Source organism: Hippocampus guttulatus, chromosome 5 (genome assembly GCF_054856545.1).
Source record: "Hippocampus guttulatus isolate MCC_2025c chromosome 5, RoL_Hgut_1.0, whole genome shotgun sequence".
Classification (NCBI taxonomy): Eukaryota; Metazoa; Chordata; class Actinopteri; order Syngnathiformes; family Syngnathidae; genus Hippocampus; species Hippocampus guttulatus.
Genome location: NC_141265.1, coordinates 16,955,044 through 16,982,925, shown reverse-complemented (window position 1 = coordinate 16,982,925; position 27,882 = coordinate 16,955,044). Strand labels below are relative to the sequence as shown.

The following is a 27,882-nucleotide window of genomic DNA, read 5'->3' as shown; positions in this document are numbered from 1 at the left end:
TGGAGGGCCACTGTCCTGCATGTTTTCCAAGTCTCCCTGTTGCAACACACCTGATTCAAATGATCAGATCATCAGCAAGCTCTGCGCAAGCCTGACATTGAACCTGTTCATTTGAATCAGGTGTGTTGCAGCAGGGAGACTTGGAAAACATGCAGGACAGCGGCCCTCCAGGACCTGAGTTTGACACATATGCACTAGGATATCACACAAAGTAGGTCTACAAGAGCCAAACAGTCATTCAATCATCTCACTTGAAATATTTGATTGTTGGACTGTTAGTCATTCAGAAACGGAATAGGAAAACCTCGCCCCACTCACGAGCGAATCAAAGGATTGATCAACAGCGCTACCTGCTGGTGGAGGTACAAAACGGCCTCGGGTGAAGGGCCACACTTCCTCACTTTTGCTTAATCAAATGAAATGATGCGAGTGCAGCATATTGATATATTCATTTTTATTTCTTTGGTGAGTTAAAGAGAGAGGTGAACAGGCTGACCTCTTTTTTAAGAAAAAACAAAAACAAAAAGCGTCCCAGACATTCACAGTGTGACACAAGTTATAAATATAAAAGGATATTATGTGCACATTAAGGCTGAGACACTCACAAGGACATTCACAGACAAAACAAAATCACGTTTCCATTTAAAAAAAAACATTTTGTGAATTATTACATGTTTGGTACAGCTAAGTAAAACAAAGGCATTTCAGGAAATCAGGAGCATATGGGAAATAAATTACATGCATGTCTGCTTACTTAAACAGGTGGTCTGGTCAAGTCTTTCGGAGAGTCTCACAAAATACATTCTCTCAATAACCGGCAAGGTGTAGCTCAGAAGCAGCAGATGACAGCAAAGTTCGATGGTGTATACATTGAATCAGCATTATGCTTATTGTAAACATGTCGTAGCAAGATGTTGTGTACATCAAATGCATGGATTTTTGCTACGCCTTTTATAGAAAGCCACCGGTTTGTATCGATGTCCATTGGTCGATGGCTTTATTAATGTGCAACATCTCTATCTAGCATGCATGGACCATACTTTCATAATAAAATAGCATTTATTCTCTCCATAGAAATATGTTCAGTTAAAAAAAAATGTCCCAGGGAAAACATCAAGGTTGGAATTTAGTTTGGTACCTTTGAAAGCTGCCTCCGCTAAAGGATTGGTTAAAAAAAAAAAAAAAAAAACGTTGACTTTAAAATGATTCAACTGGTCGACAGTTATACGACGGCCACACCAACTGCTTTGTGCGATTAATCACCACTGGTATTCGCAACTGCGCTCTGAAATGTCGTTGTCGAAGAGCATAGCAGCAAACAAAATGCTTTCAAATAACGTAAGCGCTATAAATTCACACCGTTTTCGTAGGGACCACTAATGGCGGTTTTCAAAAGCTCAGGTGGAATTGAGTAACAGTCATGTTAGAATGTAATGGTATTGTTGTATATTTTTGGAGGACCCAAAACAAAAAAAGTGTCCTTTTTTTTTTTTTCGCATTTCCAGTAGCCAGTTGAAAATATATCTCCACACAGGCCATGTTAAAAATCAGTTTCTCTCGTTAGGAAAAGTCATTTTCTTTAAAAGGCACTCCCTAAGATTCCATTGTCATCCCCAAGGCAGGTCCTCTAGGTGTTTTGTATTCCCTTGTGCTTGTTCCATATTTTTTATTTATTTTTTATTTATTTTTTTGGGCACACAAATAATTGATTTGTCCTCGATCCCCATTGGTAATCACATCCTCTTCCGTTTGTGTTCCGGCTTATCTCTCCGTCCCCTGTAACGCTGATGGTGGAGACGGAAGGCCTGCTGATCCGGCCATTGCCTGAAGTGGGTGATGCTGTACACCCTTGTGTGGTGATGTTTCCGGTAGAAGCTTCTTTGATAGTTGGATGCTGCAATGAAAAAAAAAAGTGAAAAGTTAGCTCGAGAACCTCCGATTGAATACGAATGAATCCTTTTGCTCTGCTTACGGTTCATGCAGGTGATTTGGGGAATGTCCCAGTGTCCGTTGCCCCGACAACGGATGGTTGGGAGGTGCCTCTGAATGTATCCCATGCCGCACTGGTACCTCACCAGCGAGTTGATCTCATAGCGTTCACGTTGCCTCCCAAAGGTCCGTGCGTTTTCCACCAGAGGAGGCTGGCTGCATGCCACTGAGGAGCACAAGCAACTTCATAAGAAATTCGCCGACAACCAAAAGCGTGAGAGTGGAAAACATTTTGAAAGTGTGTAACAACTATTCCTACATATGCCTCGTTGCTTAACCCTTTCATGCACCCTGTTACCTGATAACATGATAAGCTGTCCACTGTAGTAACCGCTGTCCATGAAAGGGTTAAAGCAGTTAAAGATGAAGCAGGAGAAAATCAAAGTCTCCTTTTACCAGTGGATCAGTAAAAAATAAATAAATAAATAAATAAATGTTTGTTCCAATATTATAACATTTATTTGAAAAGCAAAATTGGTCACAAAAATTGTTACAGACTACTATAATTATTGGCCATAAAATGTCAGCATTAATGAAGGTGTACAAAGTGTTACTGATCTTCATCAGATGTTTTGCATCACCTGTGTGTATGTGACATTTACGGTACCTGTGCCCTTCTTGCAGGTGAAGGTGAGATGGTAGTTGCACGGAACGTCATTCCACTGGCCGTCCTCATGCCAGATCATCACCACACAGTCCTCCCCGGAAGAGAAGAAACTGTCGGGCTGGCTGGGCCTCCAGTTTTCGTAGTGCTGCAATTCAAGAGGGACAGGGCGTGTAAGGCAGGACGTCACGCAAACAGAAAATCTTTTTCGTTGAGCTGTGATTTTACTCGATGCCCACCAGAGGTCGCCTTTGTGCGAAAAGATGTGACGGTGATTTTTTGTTTTTTTAATTTTGTGGGGCACCCAATGAAACGATATGTTATAAATTACTTCGAGTACTAGTCATGACTTCGTTCTAGTCATGGAAGACCTCCAATTCTGTAATGACTGGAGCGTTTCACACTCAACAAATATGAAATTTAGTTGAATTGAATTTTTTAGCATGATTCTCAAATGAAACCCTCCATCTCCTCCATGTAAATGACTGTCAGACTTAAGTGTTGACATAACATGACATCACACGGTCTGCATACTTAACATTACAAATGTTACTCCACAGATGTGCTGCTCATTTACACATTTATACAACGTGTACACACAGCTGAAGTGCTGCGGGGTATTCGACGTGCAATTGATGCGACCTGCGGTCTTTCAGCAAATTGTGGGTTCAAACGACCTCTTCAAAGATGAGACCCCCACCACACCTTAGCCCCCCCTCCGCGCCCTCACACAATCCCAGCCCCCGACCCTACTCCAAGTCTTGTCCCTGGGCCGTGCTACTCTGTCATTAGGCTTTACAAACACAGCCACTTCCTGCTGGTCTCGCTGGTAACAAATGTCATCAGCTGCACAACTGTGCACAGCAGGCCGCCATCTCTCTCAAAATAATCAAACAAACTCTGATCAGCCACACAAGGCTACGCAAGTCAAAACTCTTTACTCCCCTTGTTTTAATTGGTGGAAGGGCCACATCAAAAATGATTATTTTTAAATGTGAACAATGTCAGAAAGAAGTTTTTTGAAGCATAATGTTGCATTTTTAGGAATTTTAAAAAAATGCATTCAATTTAGAGCCGCAGAATTTCCAGATAAACTTAAAGGAGACCATATGTGGCCAGCAGCTGATGTCTTTCTTGGTGTCATATATCATGCATGTATCAGTCAGTTATGGTACAAATACTTCTGCTTGTTTTACGTTATTTTTTTTCTCATGAAACATTTGTGCAGTCACATTAAACTGTTTACATCAATATGTGTTGATGTGACAAAATCATTTGTGAACACTAAAAAGTAAGTTGACAAAGATCCACAACAGGCCTCACCTGAAAAATATACAGTATACTTTACGTTAAACGTGTACCGTAGGATGACCTGATATTAGGACTTTATTTTTGTATGATATATTTTTAGAAAATACCGCCTTTTCATGTAAGTCAAGGGCATTTTTCTTGAAAAAAAAAACCCCTCTTAAAACAGTTTGTGGTACACATGCTCCTTCTAATGGCATGCGAAAGAATCACTGACTTAAATGTTACAACTGTGAAGTGTTAGCGTGACTTAAAATTTGTTTTAATCCAGCTCAGTATATTTGTCGAGTACAGGTCAGTTGTATTTAACTTTGAAATATGATACAGTTGCATTTATCTCTTCTATTTATGTCGGTATATTTCTTTATTTACCTTATGTGCAAAACAACTTTATGTCCTAATGTTTAAGTACCGATGTTTTAAAATAATTTTATTTTACAACATTTATCTTTACAATATTATTACCTTTACATTAAGGAAAAAGGCTGTGCCATGTTTTTTTTAACCCTATTATGCTACTGTATTTCAATGTTGATCATGACGGAAAAGAAAAAGCGTAAACACGTGGAGTATTTTTAGCCATTGGGTGAGTGTGACCACCCATGCAGACCCCCCATATTGCTTCGTCCATTTCTCTGTCTTTCTGCAGGCGGGCACAGGTGCTGTCCATCTGTGTTGTCTTCCCGCCTGGTGGCCCTTCCACTAGCGAGTGGCTGCCTGCTCTGGGAAGGAGGGAGGGGGGTTGGTGCGACACTAAAACATACCTGTCTACGCCTGCCGGTCTATAACCTCTATCTCCTCCTCCCAAAACTGTCATTGGTACCCTCATCACCCCTCATTTGAGAAAGGGGATCAATAGGTGGCTTTTGCTAATCTTTAAAGCCTATCTGTTGAATAATCTTTGAAGTATGGACATCATTCTGTACAGCACCGATGCACGTGGCAATTAGTCACTTTCTTGTCTCGTGACGTATACTCAACAGCGTCCGTGACACCACCAGAATTGGCAAAAGTACTCAGACTTTGTAAGTAAGTAAAAGTACAGATACAATGGGAAAAAAAACGTTGAGATGTACTTATAGGATCTACAACAGTATTAAGTAGAAATGATGTTTTGTGTGCTGTCATTTATATACACCCATTTTGAGAAATTGAACTGAATCAATTAATCCGACCAACATTACCTCTCTCTATTTGCGGATGCCTTTTGTACACCGTATTGTACCCATAGAGGTTGAAAAAAGTTATGAGCCTATATTGACAAAGTAAGTCATACAAAGTACTGAGACAGAGATAAGAAGACCTCGATGAGGCGCTGCTCGGCCGATTTTTGTCTTGAGAAAAGAGCAAATACGGATTAATTGCCTTTCTATTCATTACATTGGGGAAAGTTCATTTCAGATATGAGCGTTGTCACGGAACAAATTAAACACACATCCCGAGGCACCACTCAATCTGTTTTCAAATGTGAAAAATAATGGATTTCTTAGTTACCTCCCACCACTGAACTATCCGGTTTCCATTCGTGTGCTGCTTTTGTCGCACCCCGAATACCTTCTCCAAATATTGTTTGGCACACACTGGGAACGCTTTCAACAGCAGAGAACTTCATGAGAAAATCAACAGTGCCCCCTAAAAAAGGGTGTTCCTCTCTACATGAGTGCATCTGTCATTGACATGACGTCCAAATATTTAGACTGTCGCTCTGCCATGTTTGTTGAGGGGGAGAAAAGAACTGCGTGAGGGAATAACCCATCTTACCATGGGGCTCCCATCAGTCCAGCGGAAGTCACTATCAAACATTTTATCATTCAGGCCAATCCACTGGTAATCCTGTCCGAGACCTACCAAACAAAACAGACAACAGATTTCATTTCTCTCTCTCACATGAGGACTGCTTATGAACAAAACACGAGAGGCAGAAAGCAAAATTACGGCTCACTCCTGAATGTACATTTTCATATTTGACTGACTATACCGTGCTTCTAATGCTTACGGTTGACAAAAAATTGCTCCTCATGGGAAAGGATGCTCGTCAGGTGACCCCCTTGCATGCGGCAATCTCTCTCTGCTGTATCCCAGTTTCTTCTGCTTGGGAAATATTTGTAGCACTGGCCGTGAAACTTGTGCCAGCCATACGCACACGTCTCTGTATCTGCAAGGAAAGAAAACAAAAAGGGATTGAGGAATACACAAGTACAGTATTTGAGTCACTCCGATCCATGCAAGTGTCTCATTGACTTCAACCTATGTTCACGCCTGACCCTTGAGGCTTTCTGTATCTCAAGTTAGTACTAGATCATCACGATGATAGTTGGTTAGTTCCTCTAGAAGCATGTTCTAGGAGGTATGCAAATGTGAGGTCATGTGACCAAAGGTTTGAGAGTTTGCCCATCCTAGAGTGACAACACTATACTCTTAATTTATATCACACTGACGGTGATCCTTGTGTCTAAATATTCACAACAAAATCCACTCTGTTAGTTTAACGGCTTTATTTCAGTGCAATTCAAGAAGGATACAAAGGCAAATTTCCCTCTGGGCCGCTCTTTGAGCAAGCACTTCTAAGAGACGGCAGCTGCATAGAGTACACAATCTCACTGATGAGTGATCCCTTGCAAAATGAATGGCGGAGAGTGCCTGCACGCCACTTCCAAATTTCTGTTCAAGTGATTCTTCTTTTTAAATGGATGAAAAGCTGGACATGATGCAAAAGACTAACAAATCAATTTTTCATGAATACAGTTGAATCTCAGGTCATTGTTTCTATCGGTGACATAATTTTTCCCATTAAAATGAATAAACCAACGTCCGTCCCACAAGCCTTCGCAAACAGCTGGAAAGGAACACATTGTTTGACCCTCTGTCAACGAGCCTCGATGCGCCCCCTAGTCACTGCAACAATCTTCAGGGCTTCCTAATAAGACAATCACTTGGACTTTTCTCTTTCTTCTGAGTCATACTGTGTTAACAGCAAAAAAATGTTAACAGCAAAAAAATGCGTGAGAGAAATCTTTAATACTTCCACGTGGATGCTATGTAGCACAGTTTGTGTACTGGAGCAATGTTTGTCTGAAATTTGTGTTCATACACCGATTTGGTTAAGAACAGGAGCATTTCATGAACTGAGGTTCCACTGTATCGGTGTCTTTATTTAAAATGTGCTTGAATATAATCAAAATAATAAAGACATGCAATGTTTTGTTTTGTTTTGTTTTTTTCCCCAGAATGTCACATAAAAAAAGTGTGTTGAGCAAAAACATACCCTTCTCACAAAACTGCCCAGAGTAGCTCGGGAGGCAGAGACAAGCGAAGGAAGCCACCCCATCAACACATGTACCTCCATTGCGGCAAGGGTTGGACTGGCATTCATCAATGTCTAAACAGACAGATTTATTATTTAGAAACCACAAAACTCCTCAAAAGTTTTTTTTTTTTTTTACACAAAGAGATATTTTTAAGACAGTTTCCTACCTGTTTCACAGTGATCACCATCATAGCCCGGTGCACAGTTGCATATTTGGATGCTGCCACTCATGAAGCAAGATCCTCCATTCAAACAAATGTTTTCTAGACACGATTCAATTACTGAAAAAAAAAACAAATTCCATTTGTTCAACATGGGTCTATTTCATTGTATATGTTCATAAACTTACCAAAAAATGTCAGAAACCTACCGTAAATGTCAACAGTCTCTCCTACAATGATGTGGCCCAGGTCACATGCTGGGTAATGTGTTTCTCCTTCAGTGAGCAATGGAGGTGGAGTTATGTCACAGTCGAGTTTGTGATCCTTGCCGGAAAGCGGTTGGGTGGGGTCCACTAATGCATTCTGGCTTTGAGTTTCAGCTGGTGTCGTCTTTGTGAACTCTTGGACTTGTGGCTTTACTGTGGATCGTTCTGTCTTATCTGAACCCTCCTCTATCCCAACGCTATGAACGGTCGTTGACTCCACGTTAGATGCAGTGGAGGTAGCATCTACCTTGAAGACTGTCTGGATATCATTTGATTCTGGGTATGTTGTGGTGATCAAGTTTCCAGACAATGCAGAAGTGACTGTTTCTCTTTCGATACTGTTCAGTGAGTCTGAAGGCTGACTGTCAGCAGCTTGGCTAGTAGTGTACATTGTTGTTTCTGTTGATTTTATACTTTCAGTGTCTTCTGGAATACTCTCTACTATATTGGGATTTAATTCCTCATAGTCTGGCATCTCTTCAGTTAGGTCTTCATAAACGCTGTCAGGTGGAGACTGTGTTACTCGGACATCTGTTTCTGGAGGTGATTCAGTCATTTCACCACTTGAAACTAGTTCCTCTGTAAGGTCAATTGTAGCTAAAGCCACTGTGGCGGACGCAGGCTCAGCGACTGAAGGGGCAATGGTTGTTAATTCTTCAAACTGTTTAGCAGACGTGAGACTGGTCGGTGATACATCTTCCGAGGAGAAATCAGTCTGAGGGCGATTTGTGATAGCAATCTGTGACTGGGCTTGCTCCAATGATTCTCGGGAGGGTGTTGGGTGTTTTGGAGGGCCAAAGGTTGTGACAAACTGCACCAAAATACTTTCCTTTGAAGGTAGTGATCCAAAAGGGACTTCTGAAATGCGTTCTTCTGGTTTTGTTGTAGCCACCACCTGGTAGCTGGTCTTGCTCTCTCCAGTATGCGTTGTTATGTCAATGAATTGAGTCTCCTTATTCTCAACATCTGTCGATACTGACTCAGTAGAAATTTGGGACATACCAGGGGGCAGGGTTGAGTAATCATCTGTCATTGGAGTATTAGTAGATGTAGAACCAGATGTTTCTTCATAGAAAGATGACTCTGTCTGAGGTGACGTTGAACTACCCAAGTCTGCATTGTAGATGCTTGGTATTGTAACCCCTGAACCGTCTTCTTCTGTTGAGGTGATGAAACTTGTCTCTGTTGACACAGAAGCTTCCTCACTGTCTGAGGAACGTTCACCAGCTGTATCTGGTGCCGCTGTAGTTGAAGTCACAGTTTCAACAAAGGACACTTGTTCGGTAGAAGATGATGTGGTACTTTCTGGTTGCACTGAAGCTGATTCAGTTATTCCACGTGGGCTGTGCTCACTTGAGCTTTCAGGAGAGCTTTCAAATTTCATCCAAGTCATTTCTTCTTCTGATTTTGCAGATGAACTAGATTGTGAAGTTGTATCAAGTGAAATTATTTCATTAGTCGGTGAGGGCTCAAATGTATTATATTCCACTTCAGCATAAGTGCCACTTGGGTCCAGGTACTGACTTGACCAGTCAATGGGAAACATTGTAGTTGTAGAAAATGAGTCTTTGGTGAATGAAGATGTGACATGTTCCACGGTGCTCTCATCCTGTGATGGGCTTAATGTTATTCTGTCAGAGGAATGTGAAACAGTTCCCGCTTCATGTTGCATTATGGTTACATAATTTGTTTCCTGCTCTTGGGACCTTATGGCTTTATCTGTGCTCAAAAGACTGGATAGTGTAGAAGTATTTCTATTATCAAATGTTACTATGATTGGCAAAGCGGTTGTGTCATCTGAGATCTCGTCAGCAGAGCCTTCCGTAGCTATCGGATATAATGATGTTGTGAGGAGCGTCTTAGGAGTAGCAGCTGTTGGATGTTCTGTTACATGAATGTGTTCATGTGATTGTGTCTTAGAAAGATCCATGAAGGAAGTAGCAGTTGCCTTCTCAGTGCTGTAGAGACTTGAAGCATCAGTTGAAAGAAGTATTTCAGCCTCCCCACTACCAGGCTCCGGCAACACATCTAGATGTGATATTGTTTTCGGCTTCACTGTTGAAACTGTCAGCCTTTCATTACTTGAGGTGCCAGGAACATCAGGTGCCAAACTGTGCATTGGTTTGACAGTACTGTAGAAAGATGGCCAAATGCTTGTTGTTTTTCTGACATTGTCAGCTCCACTAATAATTTCAGACTTCTTAGTGCTGAACAATGAAGAAGCTGAGAGTGTTACTACATCAGATGCTGTCCATCCAGAGGATGAATCTCTTGTTGCTGTGGTTTTAGTACTGAAGACATTTTCTCCTCCAGAGCCTTCGTCTGAGTCATACATACTTGACTCTTGGTCAGATATTTGACTGGTAGGTGTAGACATCGGCGTGTGTTGTTTAACAGTGTCTGAATGTACAGAAATGTTTGAGGGTATAGGTGACGTTTCATCAGTCCCACTTGTGGCTGTGATGACTGGGGGCGATGAGGTTAAGACCATATCCTCAGGTGTTAAATCCTCATCGAAGACACCACTTCCTTGCTCAGTTATGTAAATCTCATCGCTAGTCTTGTCTGGGGATTGTGTTGATAATATAAATTCCTGTGTGGACTGCCTGCTAGGTTGAGTTAACGTATCATCTGTGCTCTTGACTAGTTCTGTCTCATCAGTTTTACCAATGGCTACATCTCCACCTGATCCATCTGAACTTATCTCTAAATCAAACTCTTCAGGTGGAAGCCCAGAGCTCTCCATGTCACCATAAGCGGAAGATTCTTTTGAGGGAAACAGAGAGTGACTTGACACTTCCATGGGTTGCGCCCCTTCAATTATACGAGGATTTGATGAAATAGCAAACAAACTATCCCCCAAACTTTCTTCTGTACCTGTAACTAATGGTGTGATGGTGGTTTTGGACAAGATTACCTGTTCTACAGATGATTCTTCTTTTGGTGTTACTGGGGATAAATCAATTGTAACAGCAGATGTGACATCTCCTAAGCTTCCGACATTTTGACTCTCTGCATTGCGACTTTGTTCTGTTGTAGCCGGTAAAGAGGATGTGCTTCGAGCTTCAATGGGTGTCATTGATGTAGGTTTCTTAGTACTAAACAGAGAAGACACTGAAGTCACTTGGGGTTTTGAAACAGTGGTAGGATTGACAGATTCTGAAAGAACATGAATTGCAGCCTCTTCTGTATGAGCCTCGGTGGAAGGGTTTAGCCCTGCAAAGGTTGAAAATGGTTTCTTTGTGCTAAACGTGGTTGAAACGGGATCCGATGGGACGTCATCTGAACCTGCATCAATTGTGGGAAATGTTGAACGAGTAGTAGGAGCAAGAGTTTTCCTTGAGGTTGAATTCAGGTCTGTGCTGATGCTGTCTTTTGAAGCTGCTGGGGACTCTGTGTTGGCAAGTGTAAAGCCTGTCAAAGCAGAAGTTAGGTCTCCAGAGCCCTCATGAATGTTGATAACTTCTGCATCAGAACCTGTTGTACTTAGAAGTGAAATAGTTGTCATTGCAGCTTTCACTGGGCTGTACAAAGATGTTGATGAGACAGGGTGAGAAGTCGGCTTCACAGTCAATGTCCGATCAGCAGTGGGCAACATCACTGTGACGATGTTTTTGTCTGTGTTCTTTTGTGTAATGGGTGAAATTGGAGTATCAGTGCTATAATGAGAATAATCTTTGCCATTTCCTTCCATTGAATATGATGCTGTTGATAGTGTTGGTGTTTTTGTACTAAACATTGAAGAGATGTTTTCATCCGTTTTCCCTGTGACTTTTGTCAGGGGGTTTTGATCAATAAGTTCTGTGTCATCAATTATTTGAATGGAAGGCTTAAGGGAAGCTGGAGATTTTGTAGACATCTCCTGAGAGGTGCCAATCACAACAGCTGAGTGGCTGCTATGTTTCACTGTATTATCTGTCATTGACAGAAACGGCAAACTAGAAGACTCTTCTGTTAAAATTTCAGTTGTTTGTCCATTTGAGCTGTCCTGTTCTGGAATAATGATCGCAGAACCTGCATCAAATTCATTTATGATTGGAATAGCTGAAGTGCTCGGTTGTATTTTAGTTTGTGTGTTTATGGACTGCGCAGGTGTTGTAGTAGTGATTCCTGGTAATGTAGATTGGCCATGGAGATTGGAAGTAGGTGTTGCTTCAGTAAAGCCTTTTACTTGACCAGAAGAAGTGAGCAATTCTGACTCTGGTGATTGTTTCTCAGGGCTCAGGGAAGACGCAGAGCTCATAATTGTAATTGTTTCTTCAATGGCTACATTCATGTTGCTCTTGTCATTTGCAGTTGATACGGCAGATGTTGCCTCAAGTTCAGGCATGTCAGTGTTGGAGACAGAAGATGTCTTTGCAAATATGTCTTGGGTTTGATAACCCGACCCTTCGAGATGATCAGGGAATGGTTTTGTCCTCATTGTGAACAGCACTCCATCAGTCTTAGCTGTAGTCACATACTTTTGTATTTCCGGAGACACTGAAGTAGGTTTATTAGTACTATGGAAGGATGACTGTGTTACTGATACTGTTGAGACTTGACTGTTTTGAGATTCTTGTGATGCTGTCATTGCTGGTGTCTCTGTGCTGAACATTGAGGAAATGGTTGGTCTTGCCAGCTCCTTCATAAATCCATATGTACTGTCTCCAGAACTCTCATAATCTGAGGTAGTAGCATATGGTAAAATTCCAAGTTTGATGGTTGAGCCGGTGTGGGAAGGAATAGCCTGAACCAGAATGGTGTCATTGCTAATTCCATCATCATCGATGTCCTCGATTTCCAAAAGAGCAGACGATACAGTTGGAGTTGCTTTCTCCATACTGAAGAAGGGCGATGCAACAGTAACAGATGTCTTTGAAATGTCACTAGTTGAATCACCATCTGATGTATTCACTCCAGATGCAAGTGGAGATGTGATTTTCGGTTCTCCGGTTAACCCGTCACTGTCATCTCCAGAACTCTCAAAGTCTGCTGCGGTAACTGAAAACAACCTCTTTTCATAACGTTCTGTTGTTTTACTTGACACTGGCTCAAGGGGACTAGTACTGTACAAAGAATAGACTTTGGTAAAAGTCTCTTTTTCCTGGAGTGGCAGTTGTGTTGGTCTTTCTGTGCGAAGCACTGATATCGCCGTCTGAGATGAAAGAACCATTTGGGTCATTTTAGTAATTTGTTCACCTGAGCTCTCTTCTTCAATATCTGTTGAAGTGGGAAGAGTCTCTGGTAGTAATGATGAGTCCTCATTTTCTATGACATGTGCATGGGGTTCAGAAGGTGTTTCATGTGACACTCTCATTGACAAGGTGCCAGTGCTAAACACTGACGACGAGGAAGTTGTTGCTGAAATGAATGACTTTCCAGTCTGATCAACGAGAGCGACTGTGCCATCAATGGTACTGACTGAAATGTTAGTTTCAGGTGTCATATTTACTCCAAGAACGGACGTAGATGGGATCATAGGTTCTGCTGTCGGTGCCTCAGTACTGTGGAGGGATGACACAGCGATGGAGGTGTTTGAGAAAGTATTAGTTTCATTTCCATACGATACGGTCACCGCTGGTGTATCTGTACGAGACACTGAAACAACACTTCCAGTAAAGTCCTCAATGCTATCCCCAGATCCATCTGTGTTTGTGACAGTGAAGGATGATGACATTGCAGGTTGGATGGTTGATTCACTCAGAGAAGGAAAAGAACCAGAATCTTCATTTAAAGTTGTGCTGAATAATGACAATGATTCAGTATCAGGTGTTATACTTGATCCAATAACTGATGAAATGGACTCAGTGCTTACATCGTAATTCTCAACATTCGTGACTGTAAATGGACGAGTCGGAGGTTCTGTTAGTGCCTCAGTGATGGACAGAGTAGCAGTAGTAACGGAAGATGTTTGAATGAAAATGTATTCGGTTTGGTCACCTGAACCATCTACTGGCACTTGAACAGAAGTTGTAATGTGATGAGACATTGGCGGCGTTTTCGTAGTACTATACAGGGATGATGTGGCAGTACTCGATTTTTCATCCTGTGTAACATCCTCATGTGATGCTGTCACAGCTGGTGTCTCTGTACTAAACATTGAAGACACAGTGGTTGTTTTGACTTTTGACTCTCCAGGAAACTCATTGATGGAGTCTCCAGAACTTTCAATGTCTATTGACATTCCAGGCATCATGGTTGTTCCATGTAAAGAAGGTAAGGACTCAACCAGCACACCGCCTATAATTCCATCATCAATATCTCTAAAATAATCTGTTTCGGGAGTGATGCTAGGTTCATTTTCCGATGGATTTAGTTCAGTGCTAACAATTTCAATTAGAATGTCTGGAAGAGTTGATAATCTCACAGGTGATTCTGCAGGTGATGCCCCAGTAATGTTAGGAGATTCGGTGTTGGGGGAAGATGTCTGATGGAGCAAGTTTTGAGTCTGTTCACCTGAACCATCTCGATCAACTGGGGTCAGAGCCAAAGCTTCCTTACTCGTAGCTGAACTTAATGAATTTTGCATTTCAGGATGCACTTGAGTTGTTTTTTCAGTACTATAGAGGGATGAAGCAGTCGTTAAGGGTTTCTTTGAACTGTCTTGTATCCCATCTTCTTGCGATGTTGCTCTTGGTGTTTTTGTGCTAAACATTAAGGAAATAGAAGTTGGTGTGATTTCTGACGCTCCACTAAAAACATCAGCGCCATCTCCAGAACTTTCTTTAAGTGTGGTAGAAGAGAATGATGCCACTTCACTTCTCATGGTTGGGCCACTGATGGTTGGTATTGGATTGGTCATGTCGGACACCAGAGAAACTGATGGTTTTCCTGTAATTGATGTAATGCCTGGTTCATGGCTTTCTGTTGTTTGTTTGGTGCTCAACAACAAGGAAGTGTTTGGAGATGCTGGCAGTTTTTGTGACTCTTCAGTCTTTTGTTCGCCTGAACCCTCTTCCTGATTTTCCGGAAAAGATCCATTCTTTTCAGGTATAAGTGATGAGTCCTCCATCTCACTCGTTCCATGTGATGTTGTCACTTCTGGAGTATTAGTGCTAAATGATGAAAAGGAAATAGTTGTTGAAATAAAAGACTCCCCAGTGAGCTCATCTCCAGAACCTTCGGAAAAGGTGCTGCTGACTGATGATGATTCTGTTTTAGGTGTCATAGTTGAACCAATGACAGATGGACTGGATTTTGTGCTGATGGTTTTATCTTTAATATCTGGAGCATCTTGATCTGCTAGGCTCATAAAAGAAGTTGAACCTGTTGTCCATACCACTTTATCGGTTCCAGCCATATCTGATGATGTTTGAATTTCATGAGACCTTGAAGTTGATGCTATCACTGCTGGCGCCTCTGTACTATACATGGATGAAACAGTCGGTGTTGGGATTTTTGAACCTCCAATAGCGGCGTCTGTTATGCCTCCAGAATTCTTCGTGCTTGATTGGTGTACTTTGGTGTTCGTCCTAATTATTGAGGGGGAAGTCGTCGGTGACATGAACGAGTCTCCAGTGAGCTTGATAGCCATGTCTCCAGATGATGATTCAGTTTCAGGTGTCAAGCTTGACCCACTGACAGATAGACTGGACTCAGTGTTTGCAACCATGACCTTAACTTCTTCGGTGGTAGATGTTAGAATTGGAGATTTGGCAGTAGATACTTCTGCACTGCCGAGGGCCGACGCGGCAGTCACAGACGATGTCAGAATGATCATGTCCGGATTTTGGTCACCTGAACCATCTTGAACTTCCTCGGCATGAACTGTACTTAATGGTTGCATTTCAAGATATATTGGGTTTTGTTTCTCAGTGTGATAAACGGATGCTGCCGTAGTATCAGATGCCCTCGAAATGACACTTGTTTCACTTCCTTGTGAGGCTGTTGTTGCTGGCATGTCTGTCCTAAACTTTGAAGAGATAGTAGTTGTTATGATATTAGACTCTTCAGCAAACTCATCCGTGTCATCAGCTGACCCCTCTTTGCCCAAGAATAATGAACCTGTTCCAGTTGCGATGGTTGATAGACTCAATGAAGGAACAGACTCAACCATCATAGTCTCACTACTTATAATGTCATCATAAATATCAGCAGAACTAGAGGATATACTTGGAAGTACTGAAGCCTCAGTGCTGTCAATAGAAAGTGTACTTGGTGTGGAATTAAATGTAGAGGATGGCACTGATATTAGATTGATGTCAGACGAAATTGTTGATGCCACTTGTACTACGAATGGTTTTGACATTCCTTCCGTAATGCTGCTCTTTGTACTTGTTTTCTCATCTGTATCATGAGACAAGGGAATGTATACAGTCTGGAGAGAAGCCTGGGAGGAATCTTCAGCAGCTGGTGGGGCAGATGTGCTTTTTATTTCTATTGTTGGGTGAACTATGTTTCTGTCTGTGTGAAGATTTGTTGCCAAAGTAAAAAGCGATGGATCCTTTGCCTTGTCTGTTTGAGTCACTTGTGAGTCACTCCTCATCGATGTGGGAGCGTCGCTTGACTTGTCTCGCTCTTTCTGTGCAGTTGTGGTGATGACAGTGGAGGTTACCTTATCTGACAAGGTTATTTGGCTGTCCTCTGATATTTCGGTCATATGTGCCTCAGATGGTGATGGTGTCGGAAAGAAATGAGCAGAAGTAGCTGCAACCAACATGCCGTATTCGGTTTCGGAGCCGGCGTTTTGTGTGGTTTTAAATGATGTGATGTCACCCACAATTGCAGTTGGAGCAGAAGTTGTGTCTTTCTGTGTGGAGGATTCCTCACGTCCAGGAAAAATTGGAGGGGATTTTGTTTCAACTGCTGGGATAATATCAGAGCCAGGGTCATCGGGGTTCAGTTTATCTGTGCTTGAGAGGAATCCTTCTTTCAATTCAGTGACGCTATCTCCAGAGAGGTTGGCCCGTCCATAATCAATCTGTGTCGTGGTTTCTACGTTTCCTCCTAAATGTTTCACATTTGTCACAATTTGAGTACCTTTGGCTTCTTTGTCCTCTGGACTCAGTGGGTCATGTGTTATCTCATGTTTGCCATTAATAAAACTAACAATTGGGGTGGTAGTTACATTGGTAGGGGACAAGTCTGGGCGGCCGCTCTGGAGGATGGGCTCACCATCTACCATTGAGGCGATGGAAGGGTTAAGCAAGATTGGAGACTGAGAGTTCTGTGACTGAAGGATCTGGGCATCTGCGAAAAAAGAAAAGATGGAAAAAAAAGTGTTATGAAATATTTTATATGAATAAAACAAAACAGTTCCAACGTAAACCACCACCAAACAAGATTCATCATATTCGAGCTTCATGGTACATAGTATTCTTCAAAGATTCAAACTCAAGAACAATAAAATCTTGTAATATCTATTGCGATAGCAGTTCCCAACAAATCAAAGTTCAACAGCTTGTGTAGCAAGGAACATGACTGATCCTCGATGAAGTAGAATGGCTCAGAGTAGCTGGCTCTCAACTCAAATCTGATCACAGTATTATTATTACAGTGTAGGTGCGATTGGTGCAAATGAGCAGTTAATATAACGGGCTAAACGGAAGCCGATTGTACAATTGTTTTAAACTAAATGCTGACAACCTTGGAGAATGAGTGTAAGGCTTTCAAGGGGAAGTCAACTCAAAAAATTTCTTTGCAATTCTACCGTATGTTTCATGCGCCCCCACTCGTATAAACATTATTGTAAATCATATGGCATCGGTCAAATAAGAGTTAAGCCGATGACTCCACCCATTTTCATCCTTTTCACGGGGGCATTTGGACCCGCTGTCTTCCGGGTTCTGTACATGGCAGTGAAGAGTGTGTGTGCTTACATTATGTAATATGCATGTAAATATTGCAATGAAACGCGAAAAAAAAAGTCTGATCAACAATCTGAACACAAATGGAGTTGCCTCACCCTCCCCGTTTCTCTTGCTGTTTCTCACAAAAGATTGGAAACGGAGATTGAAAAAGATTATTGGTTGCACCCAAGAACGCCTGCACCACCTGTTTAGAGTTAAGACCAGCCTGGGAACATGGATCGGGGACCCACCTGACTAAGCCACACACAAACACACACATGTACACAATCTCCATCGCTCTCTCGGGGTCTTACTATGGGCTCTCATTTGCCAAAGTTCCAACAGAAATTCGCTTCCACAACCACTGCTTGACAGAGGATTTTTTTTCCCCCGAGACTGTCTGCCTTTTAACTCAACATTTAGATGTGGATTTTTGTTGTCGTTACTAAAACTATAATAAAACTATAATATACAACAATATTTTGTATTTATTTATTCACAAACACATCACATGTCAAAGAATCAGGTGTATATCGGTAGCTTATTTTGCTCTGTTACTATGCAACCAGACAAGACATGCTTCCGACTATGCCATTTTTCCAAAAAGTTTCCCACAAATCCTGAGAGAGTAACACGCGTGTGTCATCTGAGCCACATGACATGATGAAGAAGTAAAAGAAGCTGTAATCGCCCACTTTGGTCACGTGGCCTCCAGCTGTCCTGGCAGTGAGCGCAGACTTTGTTTTAGAGGTGACATCATCACTTGATCTCATGTGCAACGTGAAGAAGAAACTCTACAAACATTCGAGACACTTTGGAATCAAAGCGCAGTCATGGAGTCTATACAGGCAGACTCTCTGTACAGACAGACATACTGTACATACAGCAACTGGAAACAGGCTGGTCGTGTTCCATTAAACAGACCGACAAGGGAGGACCAGTACAGTTTCCAAGGAAGCCAAATAAGCAAGACATCACAGACGACTGACGTTTCAAATTCAGAAATCCATTGTGTCATTGTTAAAGTCACTGTGGAAATGTTAGTAGCTGTGCTAGATCCTGAATCACAGTGGCTTGAGGGGATGCACCAGTTGTTCGGTCGTGAGCCTCTGATCAAATGCCTTTCTGATCTGCATAGTGTTCTGAATGGAGAAGAAACGGAGGAAGCCAACATTTCATCTACAGCAGGGGTGTCAAACTCATTTTTTGTCGCGGGCCACTTTTTCAGTTAGGTCTTCCCTCGGAGGGCCGTTACAACAGTGGAACCACAGAAATGTTTAATTGCATTATCGCATTATTACTTTTATATGTAACAAAATTATTGCAAAATCTCAACGTCATGTATCACACATCACAATTTGACATTTTGGTACATTTTTAGCAAGGATCATGTCATTTGACACGCGTTATTTTCTTTCTGGGGGGCGGGGGGCACATAAAATGATGTGGCGGGCCGGATCTGGCCCCCGGGCCTTGAGTTTGACACCTGTGATCTACAATATATGAAACTGAACTAACCGAGAGTTTCGAATAACCTCTTTGTAAAAGCTACGGAGAAGACACATTTGTCAAATGCAAAGACCAGAAAAATAATGGACGTACTCGATGTCACACAGTTTTAAAAGATATACCGTATTTTCCAGTCTATAAGTCACTACCTTTTTCACATGCTTTGAACAATGATCAGGCTAATTTATGGATTTTCATGGGCTAACGAGCTTCAATATTTTTGTTCCCCTCACAAGAACGAAGGTGTTTCCCATTTGTCAGAGCTGTTGGCCTCGCATTCGGGAATCGCGACAGCTCCAAGATATCGCCCATTAACGAGCGAGGTGCGGCCTGACATGAGACCAACACTTTTCAAGTGATGTAAAATGTCCTACAAAAATGTCCCGGATATGTGCTGACCATCTCCGATGTTTACCGAGTGCATCTGAGGCCAACCCATGTGGCAAAACGTGCAGTGGAAAATACTTAGTGTCGTCTGGGGAAACCCCTTTTATAGAAATCATGAAATTATACAACACGTCTGTTTTTATTTACTGTCGTTTTGGGACAAATATACATAACGATTCTTGGCGTAGCAAGAATTAGGACAGCTAAAACTGTTAGCAAGGTAAGAGGATTCTTTGCACATGAAAAATGCACACGTGTCTGAACACAAGAAAGCCCAATCAATCAAATTAAGATGCGGCTAGTGCATGCATTTTTGAGTGTGGATACCAGCAAATTTGGGGACCCTATAAAACATAGGTGTCAAACTCAGGTCCTGGAGGGCCGCTGCCCTGCATGTTTTCCAAGTCTCCCTGTTGCAACACACCTGATTCAAATGATCAGATCATCAGCAAGCTTTGCGCAAGCCTGACATTGAACCTGTTCATTTGAATCAGGTGTGTTGCAACAGGGAGACTTGGAAAACATGCAGGGCAGCGGCCCTCCAGGACCTGAGTTTGACACCTATGCTATAAAACATGATCATAGAGAAAGAAAACTGCTTTTGAAGGGAAATTTACATGTGTGTTATTTAAAAGCAAAACAAGATTATTTTTTGTGTAACATCTTTCTGTGTAAAGAACCCATGTTTCAACATGGATACCCCCAGTGTGATCTATTATTCACATCGTCTTTTTCTTATTTTTTAATTTAGTAGGTGCGTCTTACATTCAGGTGTGCACAGTCACAAAATTACATCATACTCTTTCAAGGTGATGAAGTGAGCTAAGAAGAAACTTGTTCCCTCCGAGGCTTTGGAAAGAAGAGCTCTCGGACAAAATGGACACACATAAATCCTGAATCTCAAGACAAACCAAACCAAAGTTCCAGAAAGAGAAAACAGAGCCTTGAATGCCTTGAATGTTCGACAAGATCCCTTGGCAAACACAACTACTTTTCATGGTGTTTGATGACTACGCACGGTGTCTAATTGTACCAATGCACCATAAGTCAAGTCAAGTCAAGTCAACTGTATTTATAAAGGAAAAGCACCCATCAGGAGAATGTCTTACCTGTTCATTGACTTGAGAGACAGGTACAAACAGATTCCCTAAACATTTGCCTTCTGCATAGCAACAAAACAATGCATAGAAAATAACATCAACATCTAAGTCCAACAGAAAGTGAAGGTTGAAAGCAAAGATTTGTTCAGCTTTAGAAGTGGTATTTAAAAACTGCAAGGTGAAAAGTCATGTTGGTAAGTCTTACCTGATACGTTTTGCTCAGGCATGGTAGTGGTGGTCTCTTTGGTGGATGATTCCTTTGTGACCGTTGCTTCCGGGGCAGTGCTGTTGCTGTTTGCAGTTAAAACCACCGCAGCAGGTGTGAAGAACTCTGCATCAATGTTTTCTGTCGTGTCAATCAATGTGAGGGTGTCGTGGTTTTGTTCTGACACCTGATCAGTGGACTGGTCAAAGACACTCGTCGACCCATCATCGGATGTCACATCTTCAACGAGCATGGGAGTACCGGTACCGGTGTCAAACAGACTTTCTTCTGGGGTCGCTACATGCTGTATTAGGACTTTGTTCTGCGTGGTTGTTTCCAGCGGTGATGGGGTGGTGGTGCTGACGTCCACCTCAGTGCCGCCAGGCTTGGTGTTACACATAAAAATGGTGCTGGCGGGAATGACGGTGGTGGTGGTCTCGTATGTGCTGTGCAAGATGTCCTGTGACGGTCCTGTGAAAGCGGGTGGTGGTGTCTCCACCAGTAAATCTGTCTCGATCTCATCATAGAACGGGAATGGTAGAGTTGAGTCAGTTGGTGTTGTTTTTGACGAACTGATAACGTGTTCACTTTCAACGTCTGTGTCGGCATCGGTCAGATTAGAATTCAGGATAGTTTCCTCTGTTTCCCCCTCAGCAAACATGGGCTCTGTTCTAGGAGAGGCATCGTGCAGTACCGCATCGGTTTCGATGGTGCTGATCTCTATGACTGAATGATCGTCTGGATCTTCCATTGCTTCGGGCAATGTGTCACCACGATGGGGAACCGATTCGAGAAAGGTTACATTCTCATGTACAAAGTCATCAACATCAAAGTTCGGGTCTACTGGTTTTAGATCGTCAATGTCTTCTTCATGATCTTCCAAAATGGTCGGTGCCACTGTGGTAAATAACTTCTCTTCTGTTCCTGCCGGAGTAGGACGTGGTGGAACCATACTAGTAGAAAACATGGACGGGGAATCTGTGGTAACTGTGTCCTCTTCAGCCTCTGATCCAGTTTCAGAAGTTTGGGTTTGAGCAACCGAGCTACTCTCAAGTAAAGGAACGGTGGAGGAAGTGAAGGCGGTGCTTGTGTCGTTGATGACAAATACATCCACAAAAGAAGTTTGGTTGATTACCAGTTTCCTTCCTGTAACATACACACGTTATAAATATTAGACAGGTCTTTTGGCAGAACAGCAGTAGAGGCATTTGCAGGTGTAAGTGTACAATGCAGGGGCAGTTTGTGGGAATGAAGATATTATTTTAACAACAAAAAAAGCCAAAGTGAAGGGCAGTCTGTTGGTTACGCCGTCTTTAAACGGGTGGATTGATGGCTAATTTATTTCAATATTACTGAGTTTCTCTGATTATTTGAAAGGAAAACAGTATTGCTGCAGATGAGCAATGGACCCGAGTTCAATACGAACTCTTTAAACATGTCCTTAAGTCCCTAAAACAACAAACGTGGATCCTTAGAAGAACAGAATCTAAACATTGAGACCCAGCCAGGCCCTTCACTGTGTAAACTCTTTCCACAATTCATGAATGCTTGAAACCTTTTAGCTCTTCTTCACAGTTGCCGAACACAAACACAACTGAAAATTGATGGTGATTGATGACCAGGTGGCTTTTATATGACATTGCATATGCATTAGCACCATAAAAGTTGATCGACAAACGAACCAGAAAACGAGACAAACGCCCTGAGTAAGTGAACTATCACAACTGCATCATCATTGAAAAAAAGGAATACCATTTTGTAGAGTTGACAGAGAGTTGCCTCCTCGTGTCTTAGATGACTTTCAATGTCCGCTCATTACTCCTACTCATTGACTCGGGCACGAAAAGTAGCGTCAAATCTTCACAGGATTTTCCTCAATGACACATGACTTGTTGTACGCACAGCCCTGAACATTTCAACACATCCAGTTCCTGCATCCTCATCAAACGATCTTTGATGTAAGGTACAAGACACGATTTTTCCAAACAGGAAAACAGAGGCAGCTTTCAAAGGGACTGCATTATCTCACCGAAAGGTTTGAGCTGTTGCGATTACTAACGCCTTTGTTTTGTACGGAAACAATCCAAACCCATCGTGATTACACTCTTTTCCCCCCTGACCTGTCGCCCTGATTCGTGGTGATTTCCGCAATCATGTAAGTGTGCTCAGAGAGATCATCAGGTGTGCTGCAGGAAGCTGACAATTTCATTTAATAAGCTGTTATTTACCAAAAAAAAAGATAAATAAATAATGAATCTTTGTTATCTATATCAGTGATGTAATGTGCAAGGCAGGACAATGAAATCATCATTCACTAGATTGCAGAAGGTATAATAAATCCCGCAAGCTTTAGGTGAACGATTTCACAATGAAGGAGAATCATTTTGAGTAAACTAAGATGAGGTCAACATTATAATTCTGTAAACATTAATTCGCTGCTATGTATGACATTTTTTCATTTACTCATTCAATCCCAATGACGTTTTTTTCCGTTTGTTTGTTTTTGTTTTGTTTTTTTAAATCCAAGCATTCAATTCCAGGTATGTCTTCATGTAATTTTCATTTTCACATGGTAGAGGAAAGAAGGGTTTAATAATGGCGAGTACTGAATGAGGTAAACATATTTTTGGTGTGTGTTGAAATATGTTAAAATGTGTTTAAATCAGTTCCAATGTCATTACAATTTGTGGGAGGGGTATTTTAAAGACACTTAATCCTGAACCCAGTTGGGCTATACAGTGAAGGGTTGTTGTTTTTTTATTTTTTTTTTCGGTTTACGCAATAATTTGTCTGGTGACATATGGCTGCGAGCGGGAAGGCAGGAAATGATGCATTGGGTCCCACCACACAAAGGTACTTGAAAAGCACTCGGATGGGGGCGTAAATACAAATGGCCGAGAGTGAGGCGACGTGGAACACACAGCGGGGAGCAGAGGGTGGGCTGTTTGTGTGCCCTCTGAACTCCGCGACTTATCACCGCGAGAGTTGGGCTTCCTCGGAGCACTAAATGGCAAGGCAGGGGACGGCTTATCTGCCCGAGCTCTCATTTGTAAAGACGGAAAGGCCAGGTCAAGGGTCACCGAGGATGACCGAATTTAGAAGTCCAGCGGTAGCTTGGTCCATTATCCAAATGTCTGCTCTGATAAGTACGAGTGAGAATGATGGAGCGAAAAAGTCTGACAGCGGAAATGAAGGGAGAAAGGGGGAAAAAAAAGGGAGTAAGATAGTGAGCCTAAAAGGGCTGACAGGTGAGGGATTCCGCTGCTTCTCCAAACGGAACCTATCATCAGTTGTTTGCTTTGCCCCGAGGATGCTGATTAGTTAAAAACTGCCCCAGTCTGCTAACTTCCAGTGAACCGCAAACTGTCACTCCTGTTGAGATGTATTGCCCCTCGTCACTTCTCTTCCCCGTGGCACAACAATGACCTTATTCGTACGCATACTTGAATCTTTTCAAAGGGAACAGGGCCCGCACGATTGAAATGAATTAACTCTCATCCGACATGGAAGCTATGCCAAGACATACTTGAACAGTGTTTGAATAGTACTTGAGTGCATGAATGTGTTTCACATCAATCAGTGGGTTTGTTGGAGGGTATAAGCCCCGAGGAGAACGTAGAAGGAAACATTCAGCCTCTCAAGAAGAATCTTGACCATGAATCCTCTAATTAAAGTAATGGCCAGTCGGACCGATCATTTTTAGGTAAACAGTTTGTCACCACTACCCCTCCCCTTGGCTAATATTTGCAGCAACAGAAATGGGCTGGAAAAATAAAATCTGGAGACAGTGAAGTCAACTGGACTCTGCGTACTGAGAAGCTGGTACATCATCAAAATAATTGCTGCCATTTTATTTGTATTTTTTTTATTATGAAAAGTTTTCATGAAAGCTAGCTAGCCTTCTTGAAACTCATGTGTCAGAAAATGACAACACGTGTAAAACAAATCGAGGAAAACGTGTTGTTTTTGCACCTAAATCGGAATGTATAGGAAAAAAAGTGCAAGGGTGGGGACCCAATAGAAAATGAGATCATCGTCTGGACTGTTTTACCAAAACGTCTGCGCCTTCAATCCCAGTTTTTAACAAAGCCAAATAGGAACACAAGACGTTGTCAGGGCCAAACCACAAACGGTAACGCCGCGTTCCGTGAAGGCTCATCGCACATGGTGGACATGACGGGCTCACCTCTAAAGCAGTAAGCCCCGAGCTGGGTTGTCACTTCTGGGAATCCAGTTTGGTTCCGATAGCGGTACATGGTTCTGACTCCCAGCAGGCCTCCGCCGCACTGAAGTTTGGGTACAGAAACTGGATGTCGCGCACTGCCGTCCGAAAGCCAGCCGTAGTCACACCTGTCGAGACCTCGTCGCCAGGCGGCGTGAAGCTGGCCGGGAGTTGCCAGCTGGCTATTTCTCTTCTTGCATTCTTCCTTTGCTTCTTCAAAAGTCATTTTCTGAGACACGGGAGCGTAGAACACATCACCTGGAATGACGATGAAAAATTGCAACAGTTAGTGAACAATAGCATAAAATAACACGATAGCATTAGTGGTATACAATGGATGATTATTTTCATTCATTCCATTGCGATGCTTATAAACCAAATTAACGATTCCTTCTAAAATGAATGGAAATGCCAGTAAGCCGTTTTCTTCATAAGAAAAATATGAATCTATTGTACTTTTGTAAAAACACGTACAAATGTCAAAGATAAAAAAACGTCCCCTTTTTTTATTTCTTTCATTCTGCTGCTTCTTTTGATGTCTGCACTTTGCCCACTAAGGGGCAGTATTAAAGAAATATAGACATACACATGTGGACTTGCAACTCCTCAGTAAGATGCTGTAATATTAGTTTTTAACAGTAATCTACGCAGAGTATAAAGAATATATGCCTGTGAGCATTGTTTTATCATGTGTCTACATGTGTTGCGCCAGTGTTTCTGTTTACATATCTTCAGTTATAACACCGTGATGCTGTTTGTTCACCCGTCTATGTTGTCTTGCATCGTTTGTTAGCAATAGACTGAGAGAGCCTTCCGAAGGCAAAGCTATGTGGTTGTTTTATATCGACATGGAATTCTCTTTGTTTCATGTTTAGGTTGACAGTAAACTGAGACTGATAACAAAGCCTCTTTTTTTGGAAAATTTGCTCACGAGTTGCTAAACTGCCGCTTGTTACGAAGTGAATTGAGTTCACTGCCACCGTGCAGCGCTCCTATCGCACGCCATTAATTAAAACGATATAATTTGCATGCGTTATTCTTGTTTTGGGTTAGATTGTATCTATCATTTCCCACTATTAGTTTTTTGTAGCTGACCGCTGCTACCATCCTGTCTAAACATCCTGCTGCACACATAGGATCAGTGTTTACAATTTGGAATTTGAACTGTACTGGGTCTCGTTCAAACTACAGTGCTAAAGAGGACAAACAGGCTAAAAACATGATATGATTTAGTCCAGGGTGTAACATTTCAACCAATCCCATTTTATCGTAGTTCCCTTGATTTACACTGGTCTTAACATCCACCCAAGGAACGTCATCCATCCTTTTTCTCTTATATTAATGAATCTTAATGTCACAGTTATGCAGCAACCACTACAATAGACCCAAATGTGTGTTGCCATCCACCGCCATATTTTTTTTCTTGCCTAAAGACTAATAAAAAAAAACTTGAGGAAAAAAAAATCCTGATGTAGGTGTGCATGATGCAAATGTCGAAATGACTGATTTTTTATTTCTTAGATACAGTCAATATTAAATGTTGCCATGGAATATCTGAGTCGAATAAGAGAAACACCCACGAGATGAACAGCTGAAAGGAAACTGGTCAAAGATTTCAACCCTCATGGAAAGGCTGCGTTGAGAGTTCAATCGAGCTTGTCAGCAGTTAGAGTCTGGAACACGAGTGATGAGAAATGCCAGATGCTTTCACCACAACATTATCACTTTTTATGGGCTAAATTACCACTACAAAGAGTGAATGTGATCAGTGTCTGTGAAAACTATTTTTTTGTCTTACCGTAAAGTTTGTCCACATAACAGTAAACGTCATACGTTTCTGTCGGTTTCCTGGTTCCATATGACCTCACACCAGGTTTATTCTGTAGGTTGCCATAGCAGCCCTTTCTTGGATTTACGATGGGGTATCTATCGACGCAAGTGATGGAAGATCCGTTTGACATCTCTCAGATATGTGGACAGATAGAATGAAACGTCATCATTCCACAGGCGGATTTGAAGGACAACATACCTGACAGTCTGGTCGGCAATCCATCCAGCATCACACTGATCAAAACCGTCCTCGTACGCCGCTTTCAGCTGGTCGTACTTGGCGATGGTTGCGCCGATGTCTTCGCAAGTTTGGACAGCCTTCTGGTAGTCCAATGTGTACCTGCTGTTGTTGGTGCGGTAGTGAAAGACGACACCTGTACGCAAAAATGAATAAACAAATAAATAAATAATCATTTCGTCGAAATAGACTGCATGACTTGATCCGGAGTTGATCTGTTTCATTTAAATCTCCAGGTGATGGGTTGAGTGTGTCAAGGTGGAACACTGCAACAAAACAAAATGATGTGTGACAAAAATCCTTACTGGCATCACCTTGACCACAAACAAGCGCAAAATTACTTGCAACTATAAAACAGGTGGTGGGGAGACAGTCATCGCAGTTTTCTACACCCTCAAAAGATGAGTTGTTATCCCTAAGTGAAAACACCTTGCTGATGATGACGCGATATCTTTTGGCTTGCTTGATCTGTTCAAACAACATCATCAACATCAAAGCTAATTTGAATGTGATGATAAATGGAAAGAAAAGGATCGGCGTTCAAAACGAGTCGCAATGGAACATCACAGATGAAGCTGTGATTGTGTTTGGATACAGTATACTCACAATATCAATGCCAAGCTAAAGGGAGACGATAATTGGGACTTCCCTAGTTCACACAGTGGTTACGGTAGTTGCCAGCAATTCTACCCATTAACAAAATGTCCATGCACAAGCATTTAGGAGTTATATGACTCTTCTCTTCATGATTCCAGAGCAAACAGAAAAGAATCTTCTTACCATCGACGTTGAGGTCAACAGTATCGCGGGTGTCCTCGATGCCGAACATGACCTCGCAGCGATACGTGCCAGCATCGCTCGCAAGCAGCTTGACCATCGTCAACGAGGCATCCCCCACAATCTCGGGATGACTGGGCACGGAGACCCGGTTCCTGTAGCTGGAGCCGATCTTGATGATCCCATTTTGGGCCACTAACACCGTTGAC

At 42.1% G+C, this 27,882-nt stretch overlaps 1 protein-coding gene across 1 annotated transcript; it reads right to left on the bottom strand.

Annotated features, from left to right (window-relative positions):
* Positions 1 to 439: 439 nt before the first annotated feature.
* Positions 440 to 27,882, bottom strand: LOC147205287 (uncharacterized). Its single transcript, XM_086111750.1, has 13 exons — positions 27,677 to 27,882; positions 26,858 to 27,032; positions 26,627 to 26,754; positions 24,793 to 25,086; positions 20,607 to 21,752; positions 7,579 to 16,806; positions 7,376 to 7,489; positions 7,167 to 7,280; positions 5,898 to 6,056; positions 5,663 to 5,745; positions 2,597 to 2,741; positions 1,973 to 2,155; positions 440 to 1,894 (listed from the first exon to the last, which is right to left on the bottom strand). Exons 1-13 carry the CDS (start codon positions 27,771 to 27,773, stop codon positions 1,734 to 1,736), a joined length of 12,027 nt encoding a protein of 4,008 aa, XP_085967876.1. The 5' UTR covers positions 27,774 to 27,882; the 3' UTR covers positions 440 to 1,733.

Excerpts from the sequence above, each read along its gene's own strand:
- LOC147205287 (XM_086111750.1), bottom strand. The coding sequence starts at position 27,773 with ATGGTCAAGCTGCTTGCGAGCGATGCTGGCACGTATCGCTGCGAGGTC. Across the intron at positions 26,755-26,857 it reads ATTGCCGACCAGACTGTCAG|ATACCCCATCGTAAATCCAA; the intron begins GTATGTTGTCCT and ends TTGCGTCGATAG. Across the intron at positions 2,742-5,662 it reads GGACTGATGGGAGCCCCATG|CACTACGAAAACTGGAGGCC; the intron begins GTAAGATGGGTT and ends CTTGAATTGCAG.